The 14,867-nt window shown below is 40.4% G+C and overlaps 3 protein-coding genes across 3 annotated transcripts in view; all 3 read left to right on the top strand.

Moving 5' to 3' along the window:
* The first annotated feature begins 673 nt into the window (after nucleotides 1-673).
* The window catches only part of LOC112842421 (protocadherin alpha-3-like), a 50,509-nt gene continuing 36,315 nt past the window's right edge, over nucleotides 674-14,867 (top strand). The window contains exon 1 of the mRNA XM_025898987.1: nucleotides 674-3,986. Within this exon, the coding sequence (XP_025754772.1) occupies nucleotides 1,626-3,986 (2,361 nt within the window). The 5' untranslated portion in view covers nucleotides 674-1,625. The remainder of the gene's footprint in view (nucleotides 3,987-14,867) is intronic.
* Nucleotides 4,442-14,867, top strand: part of LOC102082177 (protocadherin alpha-8) — a 38,132-nt gene continuing 27,706 nt past the window's right edge. Inside the window, exon 1 of the mRNA XM_025899006.1 lies at nucleotides 4,442-7,108. Within this exon, the coding sequence (XP_025754791.1) occupies nucleotides 4,751-7,108 (2,358 nt within the window). The 5' untranslated portion in view covers nucleotides 4,442-4,750. The remainder of the gene's footprint in view (nucleotides 7,109-14,867) is intronic.
* Nucleotides 10,348-14,757, top strand: LOC109204698 (protocadherin alpha-8-like). The gene is made up of 2 exons (XM_019366244.2): nucleotides 10,348-13,907; nucleotides 14,384-14,757. The coding sequence occupies exons 1-2, from the start codon at nucleotides 11,550-11,552 to the stop codon at nucleotides 14,393-14,395; spliced, it is 2,370 nt and encodes a 789-aa protein (XP_019221789.1). The 5' UTR covers nucleotides 10,348-11,549; the 3' UTR covers nucleotides 14,396-14,757.

The following is a 14,867-nucleotide window of genomic DNA, read 5'->3' as shown; positions in this document are numbered from 1 at the left end:
CCCCGAAACGTCAATGCAGGATACTTAGTGACTAAAGTCAGAGCCTATGACGCTGATATAGGATATAACGGCTGGTTGCTCTTTTCACTGCAGGAAGTGGCTGACCACAGTCTCTTTGCTTTGGACCGCTATACAGGACAGATCAGAACACTTCGCTCATTCACAGAGACAGACGAGGCTGAGCATAAACTGGTAATACTGGTCAAAGACAACGGCAACGTTTCTCTCTCAGCAACAGCTACTGTGATTGTCAAACTTGTGGAGCCCAAAGAGGCTTTTGCAGCTTCTGATGTTAAAAGTGCAGCAAAAGATGATGAGGACAGTAATGTCATATTTTACCTTATGATAACTTTGGGCGCAGTTTCTGTACTTTTTCTCGTCAGCATCATCGTGCTGATTGCGATGCAGTGCTCCAAATCCACAGACTATACTTCTAAATATTTGCCAGAGACTAATTATGATGGCACACTGTGTCACAGCATCCAGTACAGATCAGGAGAGAAGCGGTACATGCTAGTTGGACCCAGAATGAGTATAGGATCTACTATTGTTCCGGGTAGCCACGCAAATACACTAGTGCTTCCTGACAGGCGGAGGACATCTGAAGAGGTAAGATGAACAGTCTACCTCTGTGCTGTATTTTAACAGCTCAAAATGGCCATTTTTACTTTAATGATATGTTCACGGATCAAAAATTAAATCTATTATAATCAAATAATCGTCCTCTAGTTTATATTTTTTGAACTGAAATTATTAAAATCACCTGCCTTCATACAGTTGTTAAAATCTTCTTTGCCACTATAGAACTTGTTTCAAATATACAACTTTTTTCTCGTTATGTACTATCAATATTGGAACAGTGGGACATGATTATAGGTCCTTTATTTACATCACTTATATTGCTGCAATGTTGTAGCTAGCATTAGCATACATGAGGATCCTAGACTCGTTAGCTTCACAGCTTCAGCTTATCTGTCCGTTTTATTACCCTCTAAATAAGCCAGTGTAAATACTCCTGGTATTTCAGTCGGATTTGTATTTGTTTCGTGTTTGTCTGGAAGTTTACCTTTTACATTGTCGCTTTCCGCGGTGCTGAAATTTTCTGTGGCAAGTTCGTGTCCCTCTGAGTGGAATTGCATTACAACAACAGGCAGCGTAATCATGAACAGCAACAGCACATGCATGGAGTAATGTCAAAAGAAATTTGGATAGAACGGTTTTGCTTATCTTTGTTTTAGAATGGTGAAAGTGAAGTAGGGTGAATGTTTTTCTTTTCCTTTTTTTCTAAATTTGGTTACATTTATTATCTCGACAAGTTTGCTGTTTCTAATGCATGCTTCTTTTTGAAGTCTGCAGTGTGATTGTTTGTCACTTGGTGTCAGTGTAAGGACAAATAATGCTTCCACAAGGTTACAAATATATACACAAGAGCCATCCCCTTCCTTTAAAACAGTCGAATGGAGGACGTTTCTGTGTGTGAAGGACTAGACACGATTTAATCGCTAAGAATTTTTATTCTGAAAAACTGTCAGATTGTAATAACGGGTGTGGCGGAACAATCCTATTTGAGTGTATGAGTCTAGCGATTTGAAAGTTGCTTCATTTCGCTGTTTCATCTTTACGCCATGGAACAAAGGCGATGCCTAACGTGGAGAACGAGGACAATATGGATTGTATACATTTTGGTTTTGGTTCTGGTCTGGAAGACCGCTTTGGGACAATTTAGATATTCAATTTCAGAGGAAGTTAGAGAAGGAACTGCTGTTGGAAATATCGCGAAGGATTTAGGTCTCGATAAGGCTACACTGAAAGAGAGGGGGTACCGCATTGTCTCCGGCTCAGCAGAGCCTCCTTTCCGAGTAAACACAGATAATGGGATCTTGTATGTGAACCGAAAAATCGACAGAGAGGAAGTGTGTGACCGAAATAAGATGTGTGTTATCGACCTAAAAACAGTGTTAGAAAATCCACTCGAGGTGCACTACGTGGCAGTGGAGATTCTGGATGTAAACGACCACGCACCGATCTTTCCTGAAAAAGAAAATACGTTAGAAATTTCTGAATCTGCACTACCAGGAGCACGATTTCAGTTACAAGCAGCCCGTGATGCCGATAGTGGTTCGCTGTCTGTCCAGCAGTACAAGCTGAGTCACAATGAACATTTCCGTTTAGAAGTGAAAGACCGGGGCGAAGACCGTAAAACACCGAGTTTAGTCCTTCAAAAATCACTTGATAGAGAATCTGTTAAAACTCATGTGTTGCTTCTGACAGCCTTTGATGGAGGTAAACCTCCCAGATCTGGTAACATGACAATAATTGTTAATGTTTCGGATGTTAATGATAACCCTCCTGTTTTCAGTAAGGAGGCATATAGTGCGCACCTCAAAGAAAATTCTCCTTTTGGTACGACTGTGATTCAAGTTAATGCAACAGACCTGGATGAAGGATTAAATGGTGAGGTTGTGTATTCATTTGGAAATGACGTGGAAGCACGGGTACGTGAACGTTTTGACTTAAATCCGGTTACTGGAGAAATTATAGTGGCGGGACTCATAAACTTTGAAGAAAGCGGCAGGTATGAAATCGACATTCAAGCATCCGACAAAGGAGCAGCTACAATGACAACAGACAAAATCATCATTATTAATATAATTGACGTAAATGACAATGCACCAGAGATTGAAGTGACATCTTTTTCTCATGCACTCCCTGAAAACTCAAAACCAGGAACCACAGTGGCGTTAATTAGTGTCAGAGACTCCGATTCTGATTTGAATGGAAAAGTAGTATGTTATGTAAGCAAAGATGCACCCTTTTTGCTCGCACCTTCTTTACAAAGTAACATGTATTCTCTAGTAACGAAACATGTTTTAGACAGAGAACAACAATCCCAGTATAATGTCCTGATAGTGGCTAAAGACGCAGGCGAACCTTCCTTATCATCGGAGAAAAGTATAAATATTGTTATTTCAGATGTGAATGACAACAGCCCTGAGTTCTTACAGAATCCATATACTTTCTACATAACTGAGAATAACAGACCAGGGGCGTCGATCTTCTCAGTGGCAGCCCGTGACAATGATGAGGGAAGTAATGCTCTTATTTCATATCTTATCTTAAGAGAAGGGGGAGGAGAAAATACGCTCACCTCTTTTCTAAACATTAATTCTGAAAATGGAGAAATTGTGGCACTGAAAAGTTTTGATTTTGAAACACTGAAAACTTTCCAGTTCCAAGTTGTTGCCTCAGATTCTGGAACTCCGCCACTAAGCAACAACGTCACAGTCAACGTCTTCATCCTGGATCAGAACGATAATGCCCCAGTCATCCTGTATCCACTCAGCTCCAACGGCTCTGCTCAAGGTGTGGAGGAGATTCCCCGAAACGTCAACGCAGGACACTTGGTGACTAAAGTCAGAGCCTATGACGCTGATATAGGATATAACGGCTGGTTGCTCTTTTCACTCCAGGAAGTGACTGACCACAGTCTCTTTGCTTTGGACCGCTATACAGGACAGATCAGAACACTTCGCTCATTCACAGAGACTGATGAGGCTGAGCATAAACTGGTAATACTGGTCAAAGACAACGGCAACGTTTCTCTCTCAGCAACAGCTACTGTGATTGTCAAACTTGTGGAGCCCAAAGAGGCTTTTGCAGCTTCTGATGTTAAAAGTACAGCAAAAGATGATGAGGACAGTAATGTCATATTTTACCTCATGATAACTTTGGGCGCAGTTTCTGTACTTTTTCTCGTCAGCATCATCGTGCTGATTGCAATGCAGTGCTCCAAATCCACAGACTATACTTCTAAATATCTCCCAGAGACTAATTATGACGGAACACTGTGTCACAGCATCCAGTACAGATCAGGAGAGAAGCGGTACATGCTAGTTGGACCCAGAATGAGTATAGGATCTACCATAGTTCCGGGCAGTCATGCAAATACACTCGTGCTTCCTGATAGGAGACGGACACCTGAAGAGGTAGGGTTATTTTACATTAGCTAACAGCTGCGTAATTGAGGTTTTTGAATGGTATATGGGAGAATTTGATTTCATTTAAAGCGTTAAGTAGTTCAATTTTTATTATATTTAACAAGAGAAATACTTTTACCAGTACTCTGTGTTCACTCTCCATGGTGCTGATTTGTTACTGGTGCCACAAATGTCAGGCATTAGTAAACACTGCAAACCGTTTTCCTCTCCCACTTATGGGTTTTTGGTAAGGTTATTTGTGTGGTACTTTTTGCTGATGTTTCCTACTTACTATATGCTAACTACACAGTTACAGTAAAGTACAACACATATTGTGTATATTTCCAAATCCATTCGAGTGTTCAGAGTTGGGTTTTGTGCAAATTCCGGTCCTATCGGTCAATGAAGACCTGTTTACTTCAGCGTGAGAATATAACTCAACTGGGGGATTTTAAGTTGTTGTTCTTGTTTTTTTAACAGTAGTCTGTGTAAATAATAAATCCTAACGCTTGATGTCAGTGTAGTTCAGTGGTTCTCTGTATTTGGCAGTACCTTACGTCACGAGTGGTATTTCAACCGAGCCGATATGCTATTTTTCTCTCAAATAGCAAATTTCAAGGTAAGATCGTGATTCACGGCAACGAGTGTGTTTTATTTTCAGAGCATTCCCCCAAAACAGATCCTGGTTAACGTACAGCATCATCCGGCACTGGCTGGCTTTCCAAGCAGGGATTTTATGGACTATTTTCAGTCATCTTTCAGTCATCTTTGTCATGGAACAAAGGGAAGGCAAAGCACGGAAGGACCGGCGGTGTTGGGTCGTCTTCATAATTGTTTTGGTTATTTTATGTAGCGGAGCTTTTGCACAGATCAGATATTCCATATCTGAGGAGGTTCAAGATGGAACCATCGTGGGACATATAGCTAAGGATTTGGGGCTTGATAAGAGTGCACTCACAGGCAGAGGATACCGCATTGTAGCAGGCTCAACGGAATCACTGTTCCAGGTGAATCAAAACGATGGCATCCTGTATGTGAAAAGAAGGATAGACAGGGAAGAGGTGTGCGAACGAAGCAGTGCATGCACCATCAACCTAAAAACCGTACTAGAAAACCCACTAGAGATTCACTATGTGGCAGTGGAAATACTAGATATAAATGATCATTCTCCCGCTTTTCCAGAGAAAGAGAAAAGGCTTGAAATATTCGAGTCGGCTCTACCGGGAGCGAGATTTCAGCTACAGGCCGCGCGTGACCCCGACGTGGGCCAATTCGCCATTCAGCAATATAAACTCAGTCATAATGAATATTTTAGAGTAGAAGTAAAGGACCGTGGCAAAGACCAGAAAATACCATTCTTGGTTCTGCAGAAGCAGTTAGACAGAGAAACAAATGAGAAGCACAAGTTACGTTTAACAGCCGTTGATGGAGGGAAACCGGCGAAATCAGGCGATATAGAAATCACTGTGGATGTACTTGATATTAATGACAATTCCCCAGTGTTCACCAAAGAGCTGTATTCTGCTACACTTAAAGAAAACATCCCCACTGGCACTGTAGTCATTCAAGTGAATGCAACAGATTTGGACCAGGGTGCAAACGGTGAAATAATATATTCATTCGGTAACGAAGTCGATCCAAAAATAATGGAGCTTTTTAGTATAGATGCAAACACTGGCGAAATTCATGTAACAGGTAAATTAGATTTCGAGAAAAGTACAAGTTATGAAATTGATATTCAGGCATCTGATAAGGCACATGTTCCATTAAAAACTGGCAAGAGTGTTGTGATAACCGTTGCTGACGTGAATGACAATCCACCTGAGATAGAAGTGACATCATTTTCTAGTTCTATCAAGGAAGATTCAAAGATAGGAACTACAGTGGCCCTCATTAGTGTCACTGATTTAGACTCTGGAATCAATGGTAAGGTCATTTGCGCAATCAAACAAGGAGTCCCGTTTACGTTATCTCCATCATTACAAGAAAATATGTACGCTATAGTTACCATCTCCCAGTTAGACAGAGAAATTACTTCTCAATATGATGTCACGATTATTGCAAAAGATTCAGGTGAACCTCCCCATTTAACTGAAAAGACTATAAGCGTGGTTATATCAGATGTAAACGACAACAGTCCAGAGTTTTCAACAAGTCCTTACACGTTTTATATCACAGAGAATAACAGCCCAGGAGCCTCCGTATTTGCGGTGACAGCCTCTGATCGTGATGAAAATGACTGTGCACGCGTTTCCTATCATATCATCAGAGACGGAAGTGAAGATAATAAAATCAGTTCATTTCTAAATATAAACTCGGATAATGGGGAGATTTTAGCGCTGAAAAGTTTTGATTTTGAAACGCTGAAAACTTTCCAGTTCCAAGTTGTTGCCTCAGATTCGGGAACTCCGCCACTAAGCAACAATGTCACAGTCAACGTCTTCATCCTGGATCAGAACGACAACGCTCCAGTCATCCTGTATCCACTCACCTCCAACGGCTCTGCTCAAGGTGTGGAGGAGATTCCCCGAAACGTCAACGCAGGACACTTGGTGACTAAAGTCAGAGCCTATGACGCTGATATAGGATATAACGGCTGGTTGCTCTTTTCACTGCAGGAAGTGACTGACCACAGTCTCTTTGCTTTGGACCGCTATACAGGACAGATCAGAACACTTCGCTCATTCACAGAGACAGACGAGGCTGAGCATAAACTGCTCATACTGGTCAAAGACAACGGCAACGTTTCTCTCTCAGCAACAGCTACTGTGATTGTCAAACTTGTGGAGCCCAAAGAGGCTTTTGCAGCTTCTGATGTTAAAAGTGCAGCAAAAGATGATGAGGACAGTAATGTCATATTTTACCTCATGATAACTTTGGGTGCAGTTTCTGTGCTTTTTCTCGTCAGCATCATCGTGCTGATTGCAATGCAGTGCTCCAAATCCACAGACTATACTTCTAAATATCTGCCAGAGACTAATTATGATGGGACCCTGTGTCACAGCATCCAGTACAGATCAGGAGAGAAGCGGTACATGCTAGTTGGACCCAGAATGAGTATAGGATCTACTATAGTACCTGGAAGTCATGCAAATACACTCGTGCTTCCTGATAGGAGGAGAACATCTGAGGTAAGGCATGACTTAATATATGACGTTCTTCCCCTAAGTTGTACATTTATTTTTAATCACTAGTCATACAAAAATGCATCCGTTTCATCTCCCTCACCTCGATCAGAGCAGCTTTGATATTTTAAAGTGTCTCCTTGGACATGTTGAAATTCGACTGCTGCAATTTGTTGACATGTCATTATATAGTATTACTCTTTTGCTCCATTTATTATAATACCTTGTTATTCTGAAATTATTGAGCAACAAATCAAGGTTGATTTATTTCAGACAAGTGAGTGTTTTTAGCTACCAGTCAATTAATGAGATACAAAAATGTGCGGGACTCACTCAGTGAAAGCAATTTGCAAACTAAATAACTATCCTTGGTGCTGAAAAGTGCTTTGCTTCGTTTCAAGGCAATTCTGCAGTGACGCGATTTGCTTAACTTGTGAGATAACAACAATAGAAATTTACAATACTCGCTGGTACTGCGTGAAATAAAGAGATTATAGTTTTTTAATTTGTGTTGGATTTGTAATCTTCTGATGGACACTAAATCTCTTCTTCGCTTTTCATAAACCGATCATACTGCTCTAATAATCCAATATGTAGCCAATTTTCTGTAATGAGAATAAAACTCGCATGGTGTCAGTGCGACATAGAAAACCTTCCACCCACAAGCTTGTCCTTACTGCTTTTTGGTTCCACCTCTTAACTATTTCACATCGACAAGGGGAGCATCGTTTCGCGGATTGTTCTCTGGGTTTACACCAGTTTTTGCATGTACAAATATCACAGGAGTGTTTGCAAGAACGAGGTTGTTGGTTTTTTTTTGCATTTCCAAGAGATTTATAGTCATTGTAATGGATTATTGAAAAATTTCGTTTTCACCATGGAACAAAGAAAACGCCAGTCGGAAATGAGGAGAGGATATCTGGTCGGATGCGTATTTGCTGTGCTTTTGTGGACTGTAACATCAGCGCAGTTGCGATACTCGATCTCCGAGGAGGTTAACGAAGGAACTGCCGTTGGAAACATAGCAAGAGATCTGGGATTAGATAAAAACACGTTGAAAGACCGGAAGTATCGGATTGTTTCAAGTAATGCGGATCCCCTTTTCTATGTGAATCCAAACGATGGTGTTCTGTATGTGAGCAGAAAGATTGACAGAGAGGAAGTGTGTGCGCAGAGCAGTGCGTGTGTAATAAATGTTAAAACTGTGCTAGAAAACCCACTGGAGGTCCATTATGCTAGAGTAGAAGTACTGGATATAAATGATCATTCACCCAGCTTCCAAGACAACCAGACAACCCTTGAGATTTCAGAGTCAGTATTACCCGGGACACGATTTCAGCTCAAAGCAGCACGTGACCAAGACAGTGGACAGTTTTCCGTGCAGCAGTATAAACTTAGCAACAACGATCACTTCCGATTGGAAATTAAGGATAAAGGAGATGATGGAAAAATACCTATTTTAGTTGTTCAAAAATCCTTAGACAGGGAAACTGCAGGGAGCCATGTATTATCACTGACGGCGCTGGATGGGGGTAAACCTCCGAAATCAAGCGAAATGAATATTCTGGTGAATGTTCTTGATATTAATGATAACGCTCCTGCTTTCTCTAAAGATGATTATTCTGTTACGCTCAATGAAAATACACCACTTGGTACAATAGTCGTACAAGTAAATGCAATAGACTTAGATGATGGACCAAACGGAGATGTAGTTTATTCATTTGGTAAGAGTATAAATCAAAAAGATTTAAATCTCTTTGCTATCAGTCCATTAACAGGAGAGTTAAGCGTTAAAGGATTGATAAACTATGAGGAGAGGGAAAAATACGAAATAGAAATCCAGGCGTCAGATAAAGGTATGGCTCCTCTAACTACAGAAAAGAGCGTAAAAATAAAGATTGTTGACTTGAATGATAACGCACCTGAGATTGAGGTAACATCATTTTCAAGCTCAATACCAGAAGATTCCAGACCTGGAACTACAGTAGCTCTTATTAGTGTAAACGACTTGGATTCTGGTCTTAATGGAAAAGTTATTTGTTTCGTAGGTGAGGATGTTCCGTTTGCTTTATCACCATCTTTACAGGATAAGATGTTTTCATTAGTGACCAAATCCCCTCTGGACAGGGAAAAACAGTCACAATATGAGTTGACAATAACGGCAAAAGACGCAGGTGAGCCACAGTTATCATCTGAAAAGACAATAAGCGTTACGGTGTCCGATGTGAATGACAATAGTCCAGAGTTTTCACTCAGCCCATATACTTTCTATGTTACTGAGGGGAATAATCCAGGAGCTTCAGTGTGTTCTATTAAAGCCTCTGATCGTGATGAAAATGACAATGCGCGCATTTCCTATCATATTATCAGAGACGGAAGTGAAGATAATAAATTCACTTCATTTCTAAACATAAACTCTGAAAATGGCGACGTTTTAGCGCTGAAAAGTTTTGATTTTGAAACGCTGAAAACTTTCCAGTTCCAAGTTGTTGCCTCAGATTCTGGAACTCCGTCACTAAGCAACAACGTCACAGTCAACGTCTTCATCCTGGATCAGAACGACAACGCTCCAGTCATCCTGTATCCACACAGCTCCAACGGCTCTGCTCAAAGTGTGGAGGAGATTCCCCGAAACGTCAATGCAGGATACTTAGTGACTAAAGTCAGAGCCTATGACGCTGATATAGGATATAACGGTTGGTTGCTCTTTTCACTGCAGGAAGTGACTGACCACAGTCTCTTTACTTTGGACCGCTATACAGGACAGATCAGAACACTTCGCTCATTCACAGAGACAGACGAGGCTGAGCATAAACTGGTAATACTGGTCAAAGACAACGGCAACGTTTCTCTCTCAGCAACAGCTACTGTGATTGTCAAACTTGTGGAGCCCAAAGAGGCTTTTGCAGCTTCTGATGTTAAAAGTGCGACAAAAGATGATGAGGACAGTAATGTCATATTTTACCTCATGATAACTTTGGGCGCAGTTTCTGTGCTTTTTCTCGTCAGCATCATCGTGCTGATTGCAATGCAGTGCTCCAAATCCACAGACTATACGTCTAAATATCTGCCAGAGACTAATTATGATGGGACACTGTGTCACAGCATCCAGTACAGATCAGGAGAGAAGCGGTACATGCTAGTTGGACCCAGAATGAGTATAGGATCTACTATAGTTCCGGGCAGTCATGCAAATACACTCGTGCTTCCTGACAGGAGACGCACATCTGAAGAGGTAAGGAATATTCAACATTTTCCAGTTAAATAAATGCACAGTACCTTCGCATTCATGGACTGATTATAATTTGTGGAAATTTGTGTTTACAACTTATACTTATGGAAACAACTTGAGCGATACCCGAGAACATCTGCCAAGATTTTATTCGTAAGAATTATTCGTCTCTCTCTGTGTCAGTATAAAATTAAATGAGCTAGGCTTTTCTTTAAAATACGAGAGATACGTCATTTTAGCCATAGAGTATGTTTAATATATTAAATGTCATTCTGAAGTCAAACAACTTTTAAAAAACATCCAGCTACAAAGACAGATTAAGGAACTAAAACAATTTTTTTTTTTAAAAATCAGTCTTTTAATTAGGGGTGTTTTTACGTTTTTTTTTTTTCTTTATAAAAAATTTGAACGATAACAACGCATAACTCAACTGGACCAAGGTGAAGTTTCTGACTATCGCTATCCATGGTGCTGAAAATCCTGTTTCAAGGATGTGTAGTTGTAACTCATATAACGAACCAGGAATCGGAACGTGTTCTTAGCAACAATTGTAACGATACAGAGTAAACATTTAATATTCCTACATGATGAGAATACAACAAAAGAAGCATTGGGTTGGTATTACCCCAGGGTACTCATTTTACTTATTTTTAACTAATGCAATACTAGTGTGTTGTCTGCAGTTAGACTTTTGGTCATGTGGTGTCAGTATAATGGAAGCAAAGTCAGGATTAGTCGTTTGTCGTTACTGTGTGTATGTTTTAGATGCTTGGACTCATAATTTAAGCACACAAGAAGGAATAGCCTCAGCCAGAGTAGCGTGTGATTGAAGGTGAAGGTTTGTCTCTTTTCAACTATCGATCGCGTTTGGTCACAGATTTACAGGCAGATAGATACAGAACAGTGTACCATTTAGCTGGTACGCTAATACTTCGTTTCACCGAAGAGAAACTCTTGGTCTCATGGTGTCAGTACAACATCACAAGTCAGCAGTGTGTGACGTTGTCTTATTGTAATGTGGTTCCTCCTCCTGATAAAGCTCTCACTTCGACGTTACCGCATTCTCTTCTGTTCTCATTCTTCCCTGTAATTGCGATCATTTTTTTTTTCCAATGTAGGAAGAACAGGACTGTTTACAATAGGGAAAAACACTGTGTTCTATCACGACGTCGCGATGTTTTCTGTGATAGATTTTTGAACATTAAGGATAAGACCATGGAACAAAGAAAACGTGAACGAGAAATAGCGAGAGGATATCTGTTTGGATGTGCAGCTGCTGTGCTTTTGTGGACTGTAGCATCAGCGCAATTACGGTATTCGATCTCTGAAGAAGTTGAAGACGGAACTATGGTTGGAAACATAGCAAGAGATCTGGGATTAGATAAAAACACGTTGAAAGACCGAAAGTATCGGATTGTTTCAAGTAATGCGGATCCCCTTTTCTATGTGAATCCAAACGACGGCGTTCTGTATGTGAGCAGAAAGATTGACAGAGAGGAGGTGTGTGCGCAGAGCAGTGCGTGTGTAATAAATGTCAAAACAGTGCTAGAAAACCCGCTGGAGGTCCATTATGTGGAAGTGGAGGTTGTAGATATAAATGACCATGAGCCCATTTTCCACGAAAAAGACAAGAAATTGGAGATTTCAGAGTCAGTGTTGCCCGGAGCACGAATCCAGCTAAAAGCTGCGCTTGATCGAGACATTGGTCAGTTTTCCGTGCAGCAGTATAAACTTAGCAACAACGACCATTTCCGTTTGGAAGTTAAGGATAAAGGAGACGATGGTAAAATACCTATTTTAGTTGTTCAAAAATCTTTAGACAGAGAAATAGCAGGAAGCCATTCACTAATACTGAGGGCCCTTGATGGGGGCAAACCTCCGAAATCAGGTGACATGAATATCCTGGTAAATGTTTTGGATATTAATGATAACGCACCTGCTTTCCCTAAACATGATTATTCTTTTACACTCAGTGAAAATATTCCCCTCGGAACAATAGTCGTACAAGTAAATGCAACGGATTTGGATGATGGGCCTAACGGAGAGATAGTTTACTCATTTAGCAACAGTATGAATCAAAATATATTAAATCTATTTGACATTAATTCAATGACAGGGGAAATAACTGTTAAAAATTTAATAGATTACGAAGAAAGGGACAAATATGAAATAGAAATCCAGGCATCAGATAAAGGTTTGGCTCCTCTTAGCACAGAAAAAAGCGTCATAATCAAGATAGTTGATGTAAATGATAACGCACCTGAGATTGAGGTTACTTCGTTTTCAAATTCCATCCCTGAAGATTCCAGGCCTGGAACTACAGTAGCTCTTATTAGTATAAATGATTTGGACTCTGGTCTTAACGGAAAAGTGATCTGCAGTCTCAATAAAAATGTACCCTTCAGCCTGTCGCCATCTTTACAGGACAAAATGTTTTCATTAGTGACCAAATCCCCTCTGGACAGAGAGAAACAGTCACAATATGAGTTGACAATAACGGCAAAAGACGCAGGTCAGCCACAGTTATCATCTCAGAAGACAATAAGCGTTACGGTGTCCGATGTGAATGACAACAGTCCAGAGTTTTCACTGAGCCCATATACTTTCTATGTTACTGAGGGGAACAATCCAGGAGCTTCAGTTTTTTCTGTTAAAGCCTCTGATCGTGATGAGAATGACAATGCGCGCATTTCCTATCATATTATCAGAGACGGAAGTGAAGATAATAAATTCACTTCATTTCTAAACATAAACTCTGAAAATGGCGACGTTTTAGCGCTGAAAAGTTTTGATTTTGAAACGCTGAAAACTTTCCAGTTCCAAGTTGTTGCCTCAGATTCTGGAACTCCGTCACTAAGCAACAATGTCACAGTCAACGTCTTCATCCTAGATCAGAACGATAATGTTCCAGTCATCCTGTATCCACTCAGCTCCAACGGCTCTGCTCAAGGTGTGGAGGAGATTCCCCGAAACGTCAACGCAGGACACTTGGTGACTAAAGTCAGAGCCTATGACGCTGATATAGGATATAACGGCTGGTTGCTCTTTTCACTCCAGGAAGTTACTGACCACAGTCTCTTTGCTTTGGACCGCTATACAGGACAGATCAGAACACTTCGCTCATTCACAGAGACAGACGAGGCTGAGCATAAACTGGTAATACTGGTCAAAGACAACGGCAACTTTTCTCTCTCAGCAACAGCTACTGTGATTGTCAAACTTGTGGAGCCCAAAGAGGCTTTTGCAGCTTCTGATGTTAAAAGTGCAGCAAAAGATGATGAGGACAGTAATGTCATATTTTACCTCATGATATCTTTGGGCGGAGTTTCTGTACTTTTTCTCGTCAGCATCATCGTGCTGATTGCAATGCAGTGCTCCAAATCCACAGACTATACTTCTAAATATCTGCCAGAGACTAATTATGATGGGACACTGTGTCACAGCATCCAGTACAGATCAGGAGAGAAGCGGTACATGCTAGTTGGACCCAGAATGAGTATAGGATCTACTATAATTCCGGGCAGTCATGCAAATACTCTAGTGCTGCCTGATAGGAGAAGGACATCTGAAGAGGTAAGAGATATTAAAAGTTTTTATTTTGTTTTACGAAATAAGCATATTTCTATTCATGAATTTGTAATGGCTTAAGAAAGCTTACGTATTCATAACCAGACCTCTTACAAAAAACCCTAATGTGTTTCTGGCAACATATGCAGTATTTTATGTCCTAAAACATTTTTCCACGTTTGTCATATTTTGAAGCTTCTTAACCTGACACATTTATAATATACTTATGTTTATCTAATATATGTAAATATCAATCCTTATACAATCATCTTAACCGGCCGTAGTTTTCCTTGTGGTTTGTAATTGCTGTCCATGGTGCTGAAAAGGATTCCCATGCTTTCTCTGTTCCTCGAATATTACAAGTACAAAAAGACAAACGTACTGTTTGTAGATAATTTAACGTATTGTTTTGGCTTTAGAAAATAACGTTAGATCATTTTCTGAAAGGCCGTGTTTTTGGTTTTTGTTTTTGTTTTTATTAGGGGAAGCATTGAGATCTCTTATTGACTCTGGACACCACATCTTTATCTTGTCTTGTGGCTTGACAGTAAGAGTTGTAGCCAAGTATAAAACAATTTTGCATTAAACAGATGTGATAAAAACTGGACGAATTCTCTGCTGTGAGACACCTGCTCGCATGGTGTCAGTGCGATAACAAAAATCAGCAGCTCAAGCTGTTGTCGTCATAACTTTGTAATCCGTCCTCCTCACACCAGTCTCAGTACAACATTAGCACGGTTTTTCTGTTCTTATTCTAGTCTGCGTTTGCCTCATTTTACCTGTTTAAAAAGGGAGTATTTGTAATCAGGTAACCCCTGGAGTCTTTTTTAAACGTCAAAAAACTATTTGTGATGGATTACTGGTGATTTTGGATAGAACCATGGAACAAAGAAAACGCCAGTCGGAAATGAGGAGAGGATGTCTGGTAGGATGTGTAGCTGCTGTGCTTTTGTGGGCTGTAGCCTC

This window comes from Oreochromis niloticus, linkage group LG2, assembly GCF_001858045.2.
Source record: "Oreochromis niloticus isolate F11D_XX linkage group LG2, O_niloticus_UMD_NMBU, whole genome shotgun sequence".
In the NCBI taxonomy this organism is placed as follows: Eukaryota; Metazoa; Chordata; class Actinopteri; order Cichliformes; family Cichlidae; genus Oreochromis; species Oreochromis niloticus.
This window is presented reverse-complemented; position numbering and strand designations above follow the sequence as displayed.

Excerpts from the sequence above, each read along its gene's own strand:
- LOC109204698 (XM_019366244.2), top strand. The coding sequence starts at position 11,550 with ATGGAACAAAGAAAACGTGAACGAGAAATAGCGAGAGGATATCTGTTT.